This window comes from Aquarana catesbeiana, linkage group LG04 (genome assembly GCF_042186555.1).
Source record: "Aquarana catesbeiana isolate 2022-GZ linkage group LG04, ASM4218655v1, whole genome shotgun sequence".
NCBI lineage: Eukaryota > Metazoa > Chordata > Amphibia > Anura > Ranidae > Aquarana > Aquarana catesbeiana.
In genome coordinates, this window is record NC_133327.1 from 125,235,776 (window position 1) to 125,252,921 (window position 17,146).

The 17,146-nt window shown below is 45.9% G+C and overlaps 1 protein-coding gene across 4 annotated transcripts in view; it reads left to right on the forward strand.

The window, feature by feature from the left end:
- The first annotated feature begins 2,066 nt into the window (after positions 1-2,066).
- LOC141139440 (uncharacterized) overlaps positions 2,067-17,146 on the forward strand; it is a 74,068-nt gene continuing 58,988 nt past the window's right edge. For 2 of the 4 annotated variants that reach the window (XM_073625516.1, XM_073625517.1), the window contains exon 1: positions 2,067-2,461. In XM_073625516.1, the coding sequence (XP_073481617.1) occupies positions 2,356-2,461 (106 nt within the window). In that variant the 5' untranslated portion in view covers positions 2,067-2,355. The remainder of the gene's footprint in view (positions 2,462-17,146) is intronic. The other 2 variants (XM_073625518.1, XM_073625519.1) reach the window with 1 other exon arrangement.

Genomic DNA, 17,146 nt, shown 5'->3' on the forward strand with positions numbered 1-17,146 from the left:
TTCTATAGGATTAAGGTCTGGAGACTGGCTAGGTCACTCCATGACCTTCATGTGCTTCTTCTTGAACCACTTCTTTGTTGCCTTGGCGGTATATTTTCGGTCATTGTCATGCTGGAAGACCCATCCATGACTAATTCAGTGTTCTGGCTGAGGGAAGAATGTTCTCGCTTTTTTTTTTTGTTCTCACTTTTACAGAGAAACAGCTCCAAAGCATAATGTTTCCACCTTTGACAGCTCTTTGGTCTTGCCCATGATGGCGAGGTTTGAAAGGAAGAAAGAGATTCTGTGGACAGGTGTCTTTTCTACACATTACAAGTTGTCGTTAGGAGCACCTTCTTAAATTGACAGGACTAATCTGTGTACTACATGAGCACATACAGTACCTTAGCCAGTCTGTGGGAGCCAGAATTATTGTTGGTTGGTAGGGGATCAAATACTTATTTTACTCACTGAACTGCAACTCAGTTTATAACATTTGTATCATGTTTTTTCTGGATTTTTGGTTGATATTCTGTCTCTATCATTTAAAATACACCTATGATACAAATAATAGACCCTTCATTTATTTGTAAGTGGGCAAACTTAAAAAATCTGCAGGGGATCAAATAATTATTTTCCCCACTGTATTTTGGCACCAGTGTCTGTCAGAATACCTGAATATTGGCTGCCTTTAATTGGATGCAGTCACTGTTTGGCCAACAAAAGTCAACTGTTCTTGCTAATTTTGGTAAAACCTCTTAATCAACATCAGCTATGTTTAATCCTTATGCTGCTAGCATTAGTAAATAGATAGGAAGGAATATTATATATTTTGTTACATTTCTTAAGTTGATTCCTGGTTTCTGGTCTAGGTCAAAATGATGTCATATATCCCATGAGTCTTCATGGGCATTTTTTTCTTTTCATCTAGAGGAGAGGAGAGGCCTTCTCAGCTAAACACACCTTCCCGCCAGCATGCCTGAGCTAAGGGGAAATGGATTCCAGGAAGTAAATGTTACAGAACTCGTTCTTACTTATATATAAGCCAAATTCACCCACGCTCACTAAAAAAAAAAAAATCTCTCTAGCTTCTGCATACACCACAATATGTGTTCTAATAAGTTCAAGGAAGTGGCATCATTCTGCTGGGACCTGGAAGTGGTGAGACTTACCCGGATTGATCGGGGAAGCGGCCACACTTGCACTAGGAATAGTGGTGCCAGGCTGTGACATTATAAGCTGGGTGCAATTTTTAATGTAAAGAAAATTATGTGCATAAGCTCTTACATTAAAAGCTCTGCAGCTCTTCTCTCTCCTCACTTCCAGGTCTCACTGGCTTTGCTGGGGCATCAGGAGCCATTGGCTCTCGCTGCTGTCAATCAAATCCAGTGACGAGGGAGCAGGGGGCGGGGCTGAGTCCAGCTATCTGTGTCAATGGACGCAGCAGCGGGGCTCGGGAGCAAGCAAGCACAAGTGCCCCCATGATAAGCAGCTTCCCATGGGGGCACTGGACATAGAGGAGGAGCTAGGAGCGCCAGCGGGGGGACCCGAGAAGAGGAGGTTCAGGGTCACTCTGTGCAATTTCATTGCACAAAGCAGGAAAGTATAGAGATGTTTGTTATTTTAAAAAAAAGCTTTATAACCACTTTAATGGTGGACAGCATCACCACTTAATTTGGTACCTCTCAACATGTAAGACTTTTTCTAGTCTATCATGGTAACCAGCCAACTTTATACTCAGACTCCAAACAATTGATGGAGGTTGTGCTATGGGATCAACAGAACGCTAACCTCTTCAGCCCCCAACACCCAAGATGTTGCTCTTGGCACTTTGTTCTAGGGGGGTAATAAAATGTGTTTGTTGGAGGCTTGGTATCTGCATAACTGTTCAAATACAGAGTTGTGAACAAGGTTTTATTGCCATGTAGTCATTTTATTTAGTAAACTGCCTACAAAGACCCGAGTTATTTAGCCGTAAGAGCTGTAAGAGGCAGGAACTTCTATGTAAAATCAGGTTTACACTTGGCAGATTTCCTAAGGGTTCTCTTTAACAAGCTCTTACTGAGCCAGAAAAGGCTGGCACATAATGCAGAACAGGTGTGCAAACCATGTCCCAGGAAAACGAGAGGAAACCCCATCCGCGGGGGGTCTCAGTTAACAGAGTAACTCAGTACAGAGTCCTCAGGGTCCCCTTTCTCCAGGGTGCTAATGGAAAGCTGGATTCTGCAGCCAGAATTTGTTAGCCTTGCTTGTGCAGGGAGGGGGTAGGAGAGGGGATTGGGAAGTAAAAGCTGGGGTTTGTTGCACGTTGTCCAGCACAGAGATCGCCGAGGCACTGCAGCAGCTCATCTGACGGTACAGTGTTTGCTATCAGCTATGGAGCTTAGGCAGGACTCGTTACGCATAGACCTGATGCTGATTGTCCAGTCACAGGAAAAGCAGATGGCAGAGGACAAGCAGAACGCCACTCGAGAGACAGCAGGTACAAAACAAGTATGGTGTGCATGGGGGTGTGTGTGTGTGTGTGGAAAAACACTAACATGACCTTTAAGTGTGACTCCACCTTTGTGCAAGCTTTGACATTGGAGTAGTCAGACTTTCAAAAAGCAAACCATTTGTCATCTATAGCCTCCTGTTATACAATTAAAGGCTTTTGAGGTTTCCATTGTTTAAAAACATACCATTTTTACATTTTGCACGTTGCAACCATGTGGGTCTGCCTATAACAGGGGAGTTTGCATAGAATGCACATTCTGTTGTGCACATAAGGGGGGGATTTGCTAAAAGCGGTGCACACAGAATCTGGTGCAGCTGTGGATAGTAACCAATCAGCTTCCAGGTTTTAATGCCAAAGCTTGGTTGAACAACTGAAGCTGATTGGTTAATATGCACAGCTGCACCAGATTCTGTGTTCTCCAGTTTCAGCAAATCTCCCCCATAGTCACACAATGCAACACAAAAAAAAATTGTGAATGTTTTTGAAACACATATGGACCGAATAGAGAGGGAATACTTTTATTTACAAATTTTGCAATTTTCTTGTTCTGCCTCCAATATCACATTTCCCGGAGAGTTGAGATTTTAATATATTAGACAAAGATCTATGTACGCGAACAAGGAACAGAATAATTCTTTCACTCCACAGACAGCTGCAGTTTGATTGGCTATTTTGGGTAAGTGCTTTGTTAATAAATAAAGGTTGCTGCAGGACACGTAATAACATGACAGCTGCAGAGCAGTAACTACTCCAACAATGAGCAGCACCGCAGGAGCCATCTTTAATGTTGGCAAAGATAAAACAATATAAATCATATGAAACAGTGAAGTTTAAGTTATTTAACTTTTTGGTGTGTCTTGTTCAAACTGGAAAAATGTAACAAAGTAACTACCAAGTACTAGGGATGCACCTATACCAGTTTTCTAAGACCAAGTACAAGTATCAATACTTTTTCTTAAGTACTCGCCGAAACCAATTACCAATACCTCTGTTTAGTGTCATGTGACAATTTTATATATATATATATATATATATATATATATATATGTATATATATATGTATGCAAATTGGATGCTTTTGGATGTTTTGAATTGGATGTTTTGAACTGCATCAATGTTTTGCATGACGTGTGAACCTGTTACCTTTTCATGGGAGCCAGTCCACATATGTGCGGGTCGGCCGCAGTGCGCTTTAAAGAGTCTGGTATGATTTTGAGCACGGTTCAGGTGTGATTTCCATTGTAATACTCTTTGACAATTCACACCTGAATCGCTGAAGAAAGTCACACCGGAGGGGGCTGAAATCCCGAAGGTAACAGTTTTAGTATTGGCACCAATACCGGTACGGGTGCAACGCTACTAAGTACGGATCTTAAAACTAACAAAAACAAGTCAATAATGCAGTTAATTTAAAACTTTGGTTGAATCAGTATTAAAGGAGAAGTCCAGCCTAAGCTCGTTTGGCTGGACTTCTACAATGGGTCACAGGAGTGCAATTCCTTTTGCACTCCTGTGACCCATATTCAGCAGAGATCGGTCTGAAGTCCTCTCTCTGCTGACCTCAGAGAAATCAGTCCAGGCACCACGCCATCCCGACAAAGTCTGGATCTGCCAGGTGCCTGGACTGATACCCGTCTCAGCCTCTCAGCGAGCCACTGAGAGCCTGAGACGGCCGCTTCCCGCCCCTCCACAGCTCAGCGCTCCAGTGAGCATGGAGGAGCAGAGAGGAGAGCTGCCGATAGACAGGCAGCAGCTCTCCTCTCGGGGAGCTGTGAGAACCGAGCCATCGGCGGTGTTCGACCATTCGGTTCACAGTGCAGAGGCTGCAGGGGACAGATGCAGCATCCACCTAGGTAAGCATGATGATTCTGGAGAAAAAAAAATAAAACCATACTTCTCTTTTAAACCCAAAAGCAGTAATGTATTGTAATGTAATATAAAGTTCACACTGACATTAAAAGCAGGCCTTAAAAACGCCCCTCAAATGCCTATGCAAATGATACAATAACCAGCACATTACATTTACATTATTAAAACATGAAGCGTTAGCGTCGCTTCAAAATTGAAGCCTCATGTCGAGTCAGGAGGCGTTTGAAGCCTTACAACCCCATCCATTCTAGTCTATGGTAATGCTGCGCAAATGCCCTGGCAGATGCTTGCAGTGCAGTTGTGGGGCTTTAAATCTAGTTTATTTCCTGTAATATCCCATTTGTGGAGCAGTTTTAACATATCTTAACGCTCACCAAATGATTCAAAACTGCACATAGGGCGTTTGGGGAGTGTTTTTAAGGCTTGTAAAATGCCAGTCTAACGCCCATACTAAAGCTTATTGACGCAAGTCTAACGTCCATACTAATTCTATAGAAATTTAGTCAAGTGTGAACAAGCCCCTAGAAGGTTGAGACAAACCAATTAACACTGACAGGCAGGGGCGGCCAGTGCATTGTGGGGGCAGACGGGCGCCACTCCCCCTAACACCTCCACCACCCTCCCTATCCATGTACCTGGCCCCTTTCAGGACGCCGGGCACATTTATTCCTATGGCGGGGGTGTGTTTTTTGAAGCACCTGAGGCTCTAATAGGCTTCAAAATTGGGTGGGCTCGGGGCACAGATCCCACCCAATTGTGTGACCATAGCAAATGAATTTTTCGCTATTTTCACACTACAGTTACTCCCGGCCAATCAGAAGGCAGGTCAGTGAGACCTGTTTCCCGATTGGCAAAAGAGCCAGGCAATCCTATTGGATGCCTAGCACTGTGGAAGAGGAGACACGCCAGAGCCGGACCCGCCGCTGCCTGGAGGACACAGCCCACCGCATAGTAAGTGCCGGACCTCCCGGGGGGGGGGGTGCTGGCTGACAGTGTGCTCAGGGGGGGTGCATCAGTGCCACGCAGACCAAAAGCGGGGGGGTAGTGCTGGTTGTTTGCCGCACCACCAGAAGAAAAGCTCACCAGCCGCCACTACTGACAGGGGTACTTACAATGCTGCTGTCCAAATGTGCCCACTGTGCTCCTTCATCCAGAGTGGGAGCACTTTTATACAGGAGATGTGCTACTGGCCAGATCACCAGCTGAAACCTGAGGGAAAATAGATTAAAAACCAAATCTAATACAGTCATCACATATAAGGATTGGCAAGCTGCAATATATTAAATTTTTCGGTTTTTGGTTTAAAGAGACTTTTCAGTCTGTTTGAAAAATAAAAGTTAGCTGATTTTTAGGCCTCATGCACACTGGAGGTTAAAATAACGTTATAAAAACGTAAGTAGGTTTTTAGTGGTTTTTTCAGCGTTTAACGTTTTTGCAATAGCGTCTTTTACTGTTTTTCCGCATTAGCGTTTTGTTTTTTTTTTCAATGGATCAAAAACGTAAAAAAAAATGCTGGTGAGCTGTGTTTTTCTGCGTTTATCAGCGTTTTTTGAAGTTAGAGCATCTTTACAGCTGAACAAACTCCTCTCAGAACCCACTAGTTTTAGGCGTTTTTTTAAAGCCAAAAAACGCCCCAGCCAAAAACTGCTGATAACAGCCTATGTGTGCATGGACACATAGGATAACATGATGGGGAGTTTATTAACTAGAAAAAAAAAACATCTGAAGCCAAAAACAGCTGCTGTAATAACGTCCATAAACATCCAGTGTGCATGAGGCCTTAATAAAAAGCCATTTTCCTGTCCAGGGATCAAAAGCTGTCCTCACTTGGGCTGGTTCTTCGCTGGTCTTTGGATTCCCGGTGCCGCCATGTTTATTGTGGGAAGCCGGCTGTTACTCCTTGCAACCTTACAGCCAGCTCCCCACTGCAAGTTGTGCTGTGATTTGTGTATGGGACCCGCAGCCTCCCGGGACCTGTCATGTGGTCCAAAAGGTTGCAGGCAGGGGTGAGTGAACTTCCGCTGGGATCGCCTAGATGATTCTAGCAGAAGTGGGAACGGTGCCTGTCCAAACTTGTTATCCGCTCTCTAAAAAACTCACATCCAATTTGCATAAATGTGAACCCAGCCTTAAACTAACAAAAACTGGACAACAATGAAATTGATTTAAGGCTTTTGTTAAGGGCTCTAGTCCAGCCAAACCTAATGTTTAAACATAGATAAACTGGTGAAAGGTTAGTGCAGAAAAATTCTGGCTTTTTTCCACACCTGTGAAGTCCAGATGGTGTGTACAGCTGCACAAAGATATCAATGGCTGCATGTGGGCATGAACTAGTATTCACATAAACCAGCATAAAAGTAAGGCAGAAAGTCTATTGCTGTATCTCTTTTGGTTAGATTCTCACTCGTTTCCTCTGTGGTCACCAGAACAGGAAGTAAGCAGAATCTCCCCAAAGTAGACAGAGAGTTCAACAAGAGCAATTTATTTTAATTGTGAGGGGAAATCTCCCCAATAGGAACCCACACAACAGATGGAAGATGTTCTAACCTATGCACAATTTAGCTATAATGAAAAGATGCATGTTTTGAGTAGAATTGGTTATAACGTGTCTACACATTTATTTAGTAAAATCATTAAAAATTTCTATTGTTTCCTGATATAGGAGTTAAAAATAAAAATATTATAAAACAGACAAAAAGCAAAGTTAAATGCAACTAACGATGTGTACATTAAATGTTATATATCTTTTTATTGTACTTTTTTTTATCGCATCTTTTAACAGAGGGGTCCAAAAGAAAGTTATCATCTAAAATGGGGGTTACACCTAAATGAACTTGTGCCTAGACTATGGACATTAATAGCATAAAAAAAGCCATCCCTGAATTCTGCAGGTGTGTTTAATGTGAAGGTATTCCTTCTTAGGCTCCATTCACACTAACGCGTTTTTTGATGCATTTTGCATTTTGCAGAAATGCATGGGAATTTTTTAACATGGGTTCCTATGGAACATGTTCACATCAATGCATTTTTGTACCTCTGCGTTTTTGCAAAGGGTCAGGGACTTTTTCTCATGCAAAATGCAGCGTTTTGCATGTAATAGAATGCAATGGACCAGCATCAAAAGCGCAAGTACATCGTTTTTACATCGTTTTTGGTGTGTTTTTGACGCGTTTTGCGTTTTTGGTGTTTTTTTTTTTTAGACTGTATCCAGTCTAAAAAAAAAAACTGTAAAAAATAACAAATCGCAAAACGCGGCAAAAACGCCACAAAACGCTGTAAAAACGCTGCAAAAACGCTGCTCAAAAACGGGCAAGCATCACAAAAAACACTACAGAAACGCTCAAAAGCAACATGCATAGATGTGAATCGAGCCTTAGGCCTGATTCACACCTATGCATTTTTAGTGCTTTTTTCAGATTTGCACTACAGAACGTGTTCCATAGGAAACCATGTTAAATGGACTGTAATGCAAATCTGCAAAAAGCACTAAAAATGCATAAGTGGGAATCAGGCCTTAGACCCCATACACTCTATTAGATTTTCTGCAGATATTTGTCATCCTTAAGAGTTATGCTATGTACACACAATAGGATTTTCCGACAACAAATGTTCGATGTGAGCTTGTTATCGGAATTTCTGACAACAAAAATTTGAGAGCTGGTTCTCAAATTTTCCAACAACAAAATCCGTTGTCGAAAATTCAGATCGTGTGTACACAATTCCGATGCACAAAATTCCACGCATGCTCGGAATCAAGCAGAAGAGCCTCACTGGCCATTGAACTTAATTTTTCTTGGCTCGTTGTACCTGTTGTACGTCACCGCGTTCTTGACGTTCGCAATTTCCGACAACATTTGTGCGACTGTGTGTATGCAGGACAAGTTTCAGCCAACATCCGTAGGAAATAAATCCACGGTTTTGTCGGAAAATCCTATTGTGTGCACATAGCATTTCAATTTGTATGCAATCAGGCAGGCCCTTGCACTACATGGTTTTAGTAAATCTGAAGAAAAAAATCTGCTAACAATAAATTAGTGTGTATGGGGTCTTAGAGGTTCTCAAAGATCACAACAAAGACTCTGAAAATGGAAAATTGTATCAAATACTTACCGTAATTTTCCTTTTCTGATGCCAAACCATGGCAGCATACTATTGATAGAGCTCTGCCTCTTGACCACTCCCTCAGGACCAGTGAATAGCATAAATAAAGGCATAGTTAGCCCCCCCCCCCCCCCATTCTTTGTAACAAGTCGCATACCAAAATGTACTGTACAAGGGTGGGTCCGTATGCTGCCATGGTTTGGCATCAGGAAAGGAAAATTACAGTAAGTATTTGATACAATTTTTTATTTTCCTGATGCCAACATGGCAGCATACTAGTGATAAATAACAAGCTGACAGGGTGGGTACTGTTTAAACAATGTTAGTTTATTTACAATTAGGGATGAGCCGAACACCCCCGGGTTTGGTTTGCACCAAAACTTGCTAACAGGCAAAAAATTTGTACGAACACACAAACACAGTTAAAATCTATGGGACACGAACTTGAAAAATCAAAAGTGCTCATTTTAAAGGCTTATATGCAAGTTATTGCCATTATATAGTATTTGGGACCCCGAGTCCTGCCCCAGGGGACATGTATCAATGCAAAAAAAAAAGGTTTAAAAACTGCAGTTTTTTCAGGAGCAGTCATTCTACTAATGCTTAAAGTGAAACAATAGAAATTAAATATTCCTTTAAATATCGAGCCTGGGGGGTGTCCTTAGTACAATTCCACTGTGCCCCCAGGTATACCAATTGCTGGGTTGGGGCAAGCTTGCTCTTCTTGATGATGATCATCCAACCGAACTTCTGTAAGGTGTCGATAAGGATCTTCGTGTGTCAGGAGTTCTCTCTGGTCCCTGGCCAATAGAAGGACATCGTCTAAATAATGATAGACCTGAAGACCCTGCACTCTGAGTGGGGCTAATACTGCAATGAGAACCTTTGTGAATGTTCTGGGGGACGTGCATAGGTCAAAGGGTAGGCTGGTGAATTGAAGGTGTGTGCGCCCAATGGCAAACCTGAGTTACCTCTGAAAAGAGGGCAGGATTGGGACATGCAGATAGGCGTCCTGTAGATCCAAGGAAAGCATCCAGTCGCTTGGTTGTACTGCCTGGATGATTGTGTGGATGGACTCCATCTTGAATCTTTCCAGAAGGATAAAGTGGTTTAGCCTTTTTAGATCTATGACTGGACACCAGTCTCCGTCCTTCTTTCAAACCATGAACACGGTGGAGTAAAACCCGGTATATCTTTCTGAAGATGGAACCTGTATTACGGCTTGCTGTGCTTGTAATGTTTGTACATATTGTAGCAGAACTGCTGCTTTCTGTGGAGCCTCTGGGATCTTGGTGGGAGAGAAATGATCCGGAGGAGGGGCGCCATGAAACTAACAGAAATGGCCCCAGGTGACTGTTGCCTTCACCCACAGGTCTGTGCAATTCTCCACCCAGACATCTGCAAAGTGTGCCAGCCTGGATCCTACTGCAAATGTCTGGGGCTTTTTTGCAGACTCCTGCGGGACTTTCATGGCTTTTTGGCTATGTGGCCTAAAGAAGGTAGATTGTGTACCCTTCCAGCCGCCACCTGAACCTCTGGTTTGATGTTGAATCTTGGCTCCCTGGACCTGGAGAAATTAGATATGTTGGTAAAATTACTTGTTCGCCTCTGCTTCCAGTCCTGTGGAAGTAGGCCTGACTTGCCCCCTGATACTCTTTAGAGGGCCGTTTCCATCTTACTGCAGAATAAGGCCTTGCCGTCAAAAGGGATCTTGCACCAATTCTGTTTTGATGATGCATCAGCGGCCCAAGATTTTAACCATAGAGCCCTTTTAGCTGTGACAGAGTGCAGCATAGCTCTGGCTGAACACTTGATCGTATCTACGGCTGCTTCACAGATGAAATCGGATGACACTTTGAGTTCCTCTAGGAACGGAATAATATCTCCTCTTGGAACTCCTTATTTTATGGCTGACTCAACATTTTGAATCCAGACCTTCAAGGCACTGGCCACCGAGGTAAGGGCCACAGTTGGACGACAGGCTGCTCCGGCCGCTTGATCTATCCTCCTGTCCATTGCGTCCTTAAAGGAGGCTGAATCCTCCATTTGGAGGGTAACGTTTTTGGCCAGCCTGACCACTGCTGCATCCACCACAGGAGGGGAGTGAAGTGAGGCTATATCTGCCTCCTGCAGGGGATATACTGTAACTTATGCAAGAAGGGCAAGAGAACAGCGCCCTCTAAGTGCAGCAAGTAAACAGTTTAATAGTTAACAAAAGATATGAATAAACTCACAAAAGGGTAGAGGGTACAGGCATAAAGAACGGTTCATCCGCTCTGGCTTCCGGGTGGACGCTGGTGTCAATGGCCTGGATGTATGGTCCGAGATCTGGCCATCCTCCTGCCGCACTGTTGGTTCACAGCGCTTCCGGATGGCTGGAACAGTGATCGGCGGCGCACTCAGGCGGCGTCACTTCCGTTTTTTCCTACCAAAACTTCTGAACTGGCAGCCCCCTGTGGACAGCATAAAAGCTATCCTTACATGGACTCAACTTGATGGACTTATTTTATTGCCCCATTTGTCTTACCCACCCCATATCCATTTATATATAACAATATTGTCATATCCAGAGTGCGCCATATTACCCCACTGTCTGTATGATATAACTTATGCAGTCTGTTGAATGAGAACCTTTTTTCAGAGTTCTGCCACTCTTGCTTAATGACGCCCTTAATCTCCTCCATGAAAGGAAAGAAGGATTGGCATTTTTGGAGGAATGGAAAATAGGGTTTCGCCTTCTTGGGGGCCTCCTCCTCCTCCTCCCATGTAATGGCCTGCTTGATTGCCTCGATATATGGCTCCACCAGGGAAAAGCTAAACCCGAGCTGTTCCGGATCACTCTTCGAAGAGGAGGAAGTGTTAGCTTCCGCCTGCTGTGCCGATTCTGCAGAGACAGTGCTGAAATGAGGAGCGTTACCTGCTGAAGTCCCTGGTTGATCCTCTACCAGGGTTTCCTGACTGGCACCACTGGCGTCTGGCTGGGATAACCTTCACCTTCTTCAGTAAGGTTGACACTTGGGCAGTCTCCTGCTCTCTGTCCACAGCAAACTCTTCCAGGCAGCCCTTGCACACAAGCTTGTTGGGCATCAGGACTGTTTCACAAGCCCAGCGGGTCTTTTTATTAGGGCGCTGGTATTGCCCAGGAGAAGATGAGGTGTGCTACCTTTTTTTTTACTTCCTTTTAGAATGGGAGCGGTGCCTGTGGCTGTTCTCTCCTGAGGAGCTTCTTTCTTCTTTGGCTCTAGATCTTCGAGAGCATGAGCGTGCAGCAGTGGGATGCTTTCTTGTGCCTGGAACATCCAAACCACCAATGAGATCTTGTCGGATGGATCTTTGCTACTCCAGCCTTAAGCGAAGCACATTCAAGGATCTGCTGGAATCAAGGGGACAGAATGCCAGCAATAATTCAAAGGCAACTCTAATTGCCAAGTTGATGGAGAGCGATCGAAGCAGAGGCCCAGCTATGGAGAGGTCCAGGGTGGCCGAGCTCCAGGGAGATATCCAGTGGCTTCTGTTCCTATACACCCCCCCAAGAGGTGATCACCCAGATAATTGCAGACACGACACGTCTGAAAATGCTTGAGGTTCAGAAGAAGATCAGGGGTACTGCAGCTGCAGAATGGGGTAGCCGCAAGAAACTTCCCTAAGCAGCTTTTCGACCCTTCCAGAATGGGGTGGAGGAAATCGACTGGTACCTTCATGTCTTCGAGACCCAGTGCGATCCCTAGGAAATTGACAAAGCTGACTGGGTCACCATCCTCATCAGCAAGCTGTCTGGTCGAGCACTGGATGCTTTTGAAGCCATGCCTGGGGAAGACAAAAAAGACTACAAGTGAGACAAGGAGCGACTGCGGCAAGATATGCAATCACCCCTGAAGCTCATAGGTCCAAATTTTGCAGCCTACAACAGAAAGAGGGCCAGCCCTATACAGAATGGGCTCATCAAATGTCCCGATCGGTAGATGCATGGTTCTCCGGCTGTCAGGCAACTACCTTACCGAATGCTGCCCAACAGATCCTACTGGAACAGTTTTACAACCAATCCCCTAGTGAAGTTCGCCATTGGGTCAAAGACCAAAAGCCCTTGATGGTAGACAAAGCAGCGGAACTAGCCAACCAGTATATGGATACCCAGAGATCCCACCAGCTGGAGCCTCGTGGCATTTCCAGACCACCACCAGCACCTGCCCATATCCAGCCATCCACCCAGCAGTCAGTAGTCCTCCCTGCAATGGCCCGACTGGCTATACCCATCAAGAAGACCGGGCCTCGCTGTTATGGGTGTAATCAAATGGGACACCAACGAGCTAACTGTCCTCGAAATGTCAACTTCACTTCATGGAACCATGCTGCCCCTGGCCCAGCCCAAGCGGCTGCTCATTACCTGGAAGCCGCCCCACCATCTACCTCAACTGGTTGGGGTGAAGAGGAATTTGGGCTACTCCATGAGGTGAACCCGATACAAGCTGCTGCCGATGACAATCGCAGGCATCACCGACAGGCTGTATGGGTGAAGGGGCGACCCGCCCAAGGACTCAGGGACGGCGGAGCTACTATTACTTTGGTGCAACCCAGGATGGTTACAATGACTGGGAAAACCGGGAGGTCCATAGCTGTGCGAGTGGCTGGAGGCAAAGTTTTACGCATCCCTACTGCCCAAGTGCATATGGATTGGGGCTCGGGATACAGAGACGTGGAAGTTGGAGTTATAAGAGAGATACCTGCAGATGTTCTACTTTGAAATGATTTGGGACATCTTTCCATGTGGATTTATCCCCAGAAGCCTTCCCTGTGACCACCCGGCAGCAAGCAAGACGAGCTAAGGAGGCACTCGATGATGGGACCCAGGTGAAGGCTAACTTCCCTAACCCCGACCAGACTGTACCACCCTTTACCTGGGCTACTCCAACTGACTTTACCCGGGAACTACTATCTGACTCGACATTAGCTAGTTACCAGGAGAGGGCAGGGATGGACCCCGGGGGATGAGAAAGGGAACGGATAGAGTGGGATCGGGAATTACTTTGTCGGGTGACTGAAGGGAAGGGATCTCATCCAGTGCCCAAGCGACAGCTGGTCGTGCCGCAGAAATATCGGCGCGACTTGCTTAGCATCGGATATGACATTCCCTTAGCTGGTCACTTTGGAGTGACCAAAACTGTTCACCGTTTGACTCAGCTATTCTTCTGGCCAGGGATAACAGGGGATATTAGAAAGTATTGCCATACCTGTGATATTTGTCAGCGTGTGGGAAAGAAGGGTGACCTGTCTAAAGCTCCTTTGTACCCCCTACCGATCATAGCTGAGCCCTTTAGCCAGATAGCTGTAGACCTGGTAGGACCATCACCCCGACCCAGTCCCTCTGGGAAGAGATATATCTTTACGGTGGTGGATTATGCTACTCAATACCCAGAGGCAGTTCCATGCAGAGACAGTAGTGGAGGCCCTGCTCCGAATTTTTGCCAGGGTGGGTTTACCTCAGGAGATTATCTCAGACCAAAGGACTCAGTTTACTGTGGACCTAACCCAGCAGTTGTGGAAGCTCTGTGGAATTAAGCCTATACACAGCTCTCCCTACCACCCCCAGACTAATGGACTATGTGAGTGGTTCAACGGAACGCTAAAGCAATTGCTGCAGACGTTCGCAACTTCTCACCGGGATTTGAAGAAATTTCTGCCGCACCTCCTGATCGCTTACAGGGAAGTGCCGCAGGAATCTATGGGGTTCTCCCCATTTGAGTTATTGTATGGGAGACGGGTGAGGGGCCACTGGATCTACTTAGAACCCATCGGGAGGGAGGTGTAGGGGATGAAGAGACCTCTGTGGTAGGGTACATACTAGCGCTCAGGGACTGGCTGAAGGAACTCAGGGACACCGTACGGGAGAACCTTCAGACTGCACAGGGGCGGCAGAAGCAGTGGTATAATCGTACCGCCTGGAATCGCACCTTGGCTGTAAGGCAGAAAGTTCTTGCCCTCAAGCCTACCAAGTTGGACAAATTACAGGCCTCTAGGCAGGGACCCTACAAGGTAGTGCAGCAAATATGTGACACTACCTACCTGGTAGCTAAGTGCTCAGATGAAAGAGACTTTCCATGTGAACATGCTCAAAGCGTACCAAGAGAGGCCTGAGGAAATAGCTGCCATATGTGCTCCAGCCGAGAATCTTCCCCTGCCAGAGCTACCGGTGAGAGATGGGGACAGAGCAGATGTAGAGACAGTGAGGTCAGACGGGCAGCTGGGGCCGGAGCAGCAGGACCAGGCCAGGCTGGCTCTTAGGCAGCATCAGGAAAGGTATTCCACCAAGCCTGGATACACTACTATGACAGTGCACTGAATGGAAACCCCAGAACAGCCACCTATATGGCAGGCGGCTTACCGGGTACCTGAGTCAGTGAGAGAGGGTATGAGGCAGGAGATAAAGGACATGCTCGATTTAGGCGTCATCGAGCCCTCCAACAGCCCCTGGGCATCCCTAGTAGTGTTAGTGCCAAAGTGACATGGTACTACCCGCTTCTGCGTAGATTACCGCCAATGAAACTACTGCACAACGACTGATGCCTACCCCATGCCCCGGGTCAATGAACTGTTAGACCGCATCACCCTAGGTAATTTCCTAACTACCCTTGACCTATGAAAAGGGTACTGGCAGATTCCTCTGGACCCGGAATCTGTTTTGAAGTCAGCGTTTATCACCCCCTTTGGCTTGTACCAATCTAAGGTCATGCCATTTGGAATGAAAAATGCTCTGGCGATGTTCCAGAGGATGGTAGATCAACTCCTCAATGGCCTTCAGGATTATGCCTGTGCATACCTGGATGACATTGCGATCTACAGCGATACCTGGGAGGAACATCTACTCCATCTGGTTACTGTGTTAGATCGCATCAGGACTGCAGGACTAACATTAAAGCCAGAAAAATGTAGCATAGGGATGTCCGAGGTTCAATACCTCGGGCATCGGGTAGGCCGTGGGCAACAGCGTCCTGAACCAGCTAAGGTAGAGGCCGTTGCCAACTGGCCCACCCCCCCGGACGAAAACCCAGGTCTTGGCATTCCTAGGCACTGCAGGATACTATAGGAGGTTTGTTCCCGACTATAGCACAATAGCTAAATCCCTGACTGCCTTGACCAGAAAGTATCTTCCCAGCCAGGTCCTGCGGTCCCCAGAGTGTGAAAATGCTTTCCAGCGCCTGAAAAATGCTTTTCTGCCCCAGTTTTGGCTGCTCCTGACCCAAACAAACGTTTTTGTGTACATACAGATGCTTCCACCTTCGGTTTGGGAGCAGTGTTAAGCCAAGTGGGAGCTGACGGCAGTGAGCACCCTGTTGCCTACATCAGTTGCACGCTACTACCCCGGGAGGTGGGGTATGCAGCCATAAAAAAAGAATGCTTGGCGCTGGTGTGGGCCTTGCAAAAACTTCAGCCGTATCTCTATGGACAATCCTTCACGGTGCTCACGGACCACAACCCTTTGATCTAGTTAAATCGAGTATCAGTGGTCGCTTATTGAGATGGAGTCTTGCCCTGTAGCTCTACAACTTTACTGTGCAGTACAGGCCGGGCCAACAAAATGGCAACGCAGATGGACTTTCGCGGCAAACTGAACTTTGATTGTAATATAGCTCCCGGACATCCCCAAGCTGACCCGTACTGGATCTAGCTGGGTCTGCCGGACTATGGAATATGGAATGGGGGGGAGTATTGTCACGGACTTTGGGCTGCAGGAGAACCATGGCCTGGAGAACTCTGTGTTATAATGTGTTCTTAAAGTGGTTGTACACCCTGTACAACCACTTTTACCTACAGGTAAGCCTATATTAAGGCTTACCTGTAGGTGCTGTAAATATCTCCTAAACCACCACAGTTTAGGAGATATTTACAAAAAAAACATGCACCGATGACTACGGCGCATGCGCACTTTAGAAAGGGCAGATCGTGCTGGGGTGATGCCGCGACTGGCGGCTCCCACGCACATGCGTCACGCAACTCCGGCCAGTCACAGAGCCAGAGTTCGTGGCCCTGGAAGGAAGAGGGGTGAAGATGGACGCTCGCTGCTAGTGGGGACAGTGGTGACATCGCAGGCTTCGGTTTCAGGTGACACATAATGGGCTTCTATACTTGTCTCAGGAAAGATCTCAGGATGAATTCACATTAGATGCCTCGACAGACGTTTTACCATTGCTTTGTAAATACAGCCTCAGAGCTGAGACAAGCTGCTGTTATGAAGTAGCCGCCGTTTCCATAGGGGATAGAACAGTAAAAATTATGGATTTTCTTTAGAGAGATCCTGTAAGTTTAAAATATGCAGATGAAAGGTCCTTGCAATAGAGGAGCTTTTATACAGAGCTCCCCTGAGGGGTCTCCATAAGACTACCTGGCAGCCAACACCAGGAAGTGTCAGGTGCCAATCTCCATGTTTTCACCCCCTGACCCCTATGCCACTGCTATGTCCTGTACTGATAGAAGATGGGACCACAGTGCTTGGTGGAGGACACAGATATCCAAAAAGGCTGCAGAACTTTTACTGCAAGAACCTTTAACATTTTAACCTGACAGGGTTGATTAAGAAACCTTATTAAAATGCATGTTTTAGGCATAAAAATGAAAATGAGTCTTTAAACTACGGTACTTTTCTTGTTTTTACAATTACATTTAATTAGATATAAATTTGAAATAGTATATTCTGATTGCAGTTCT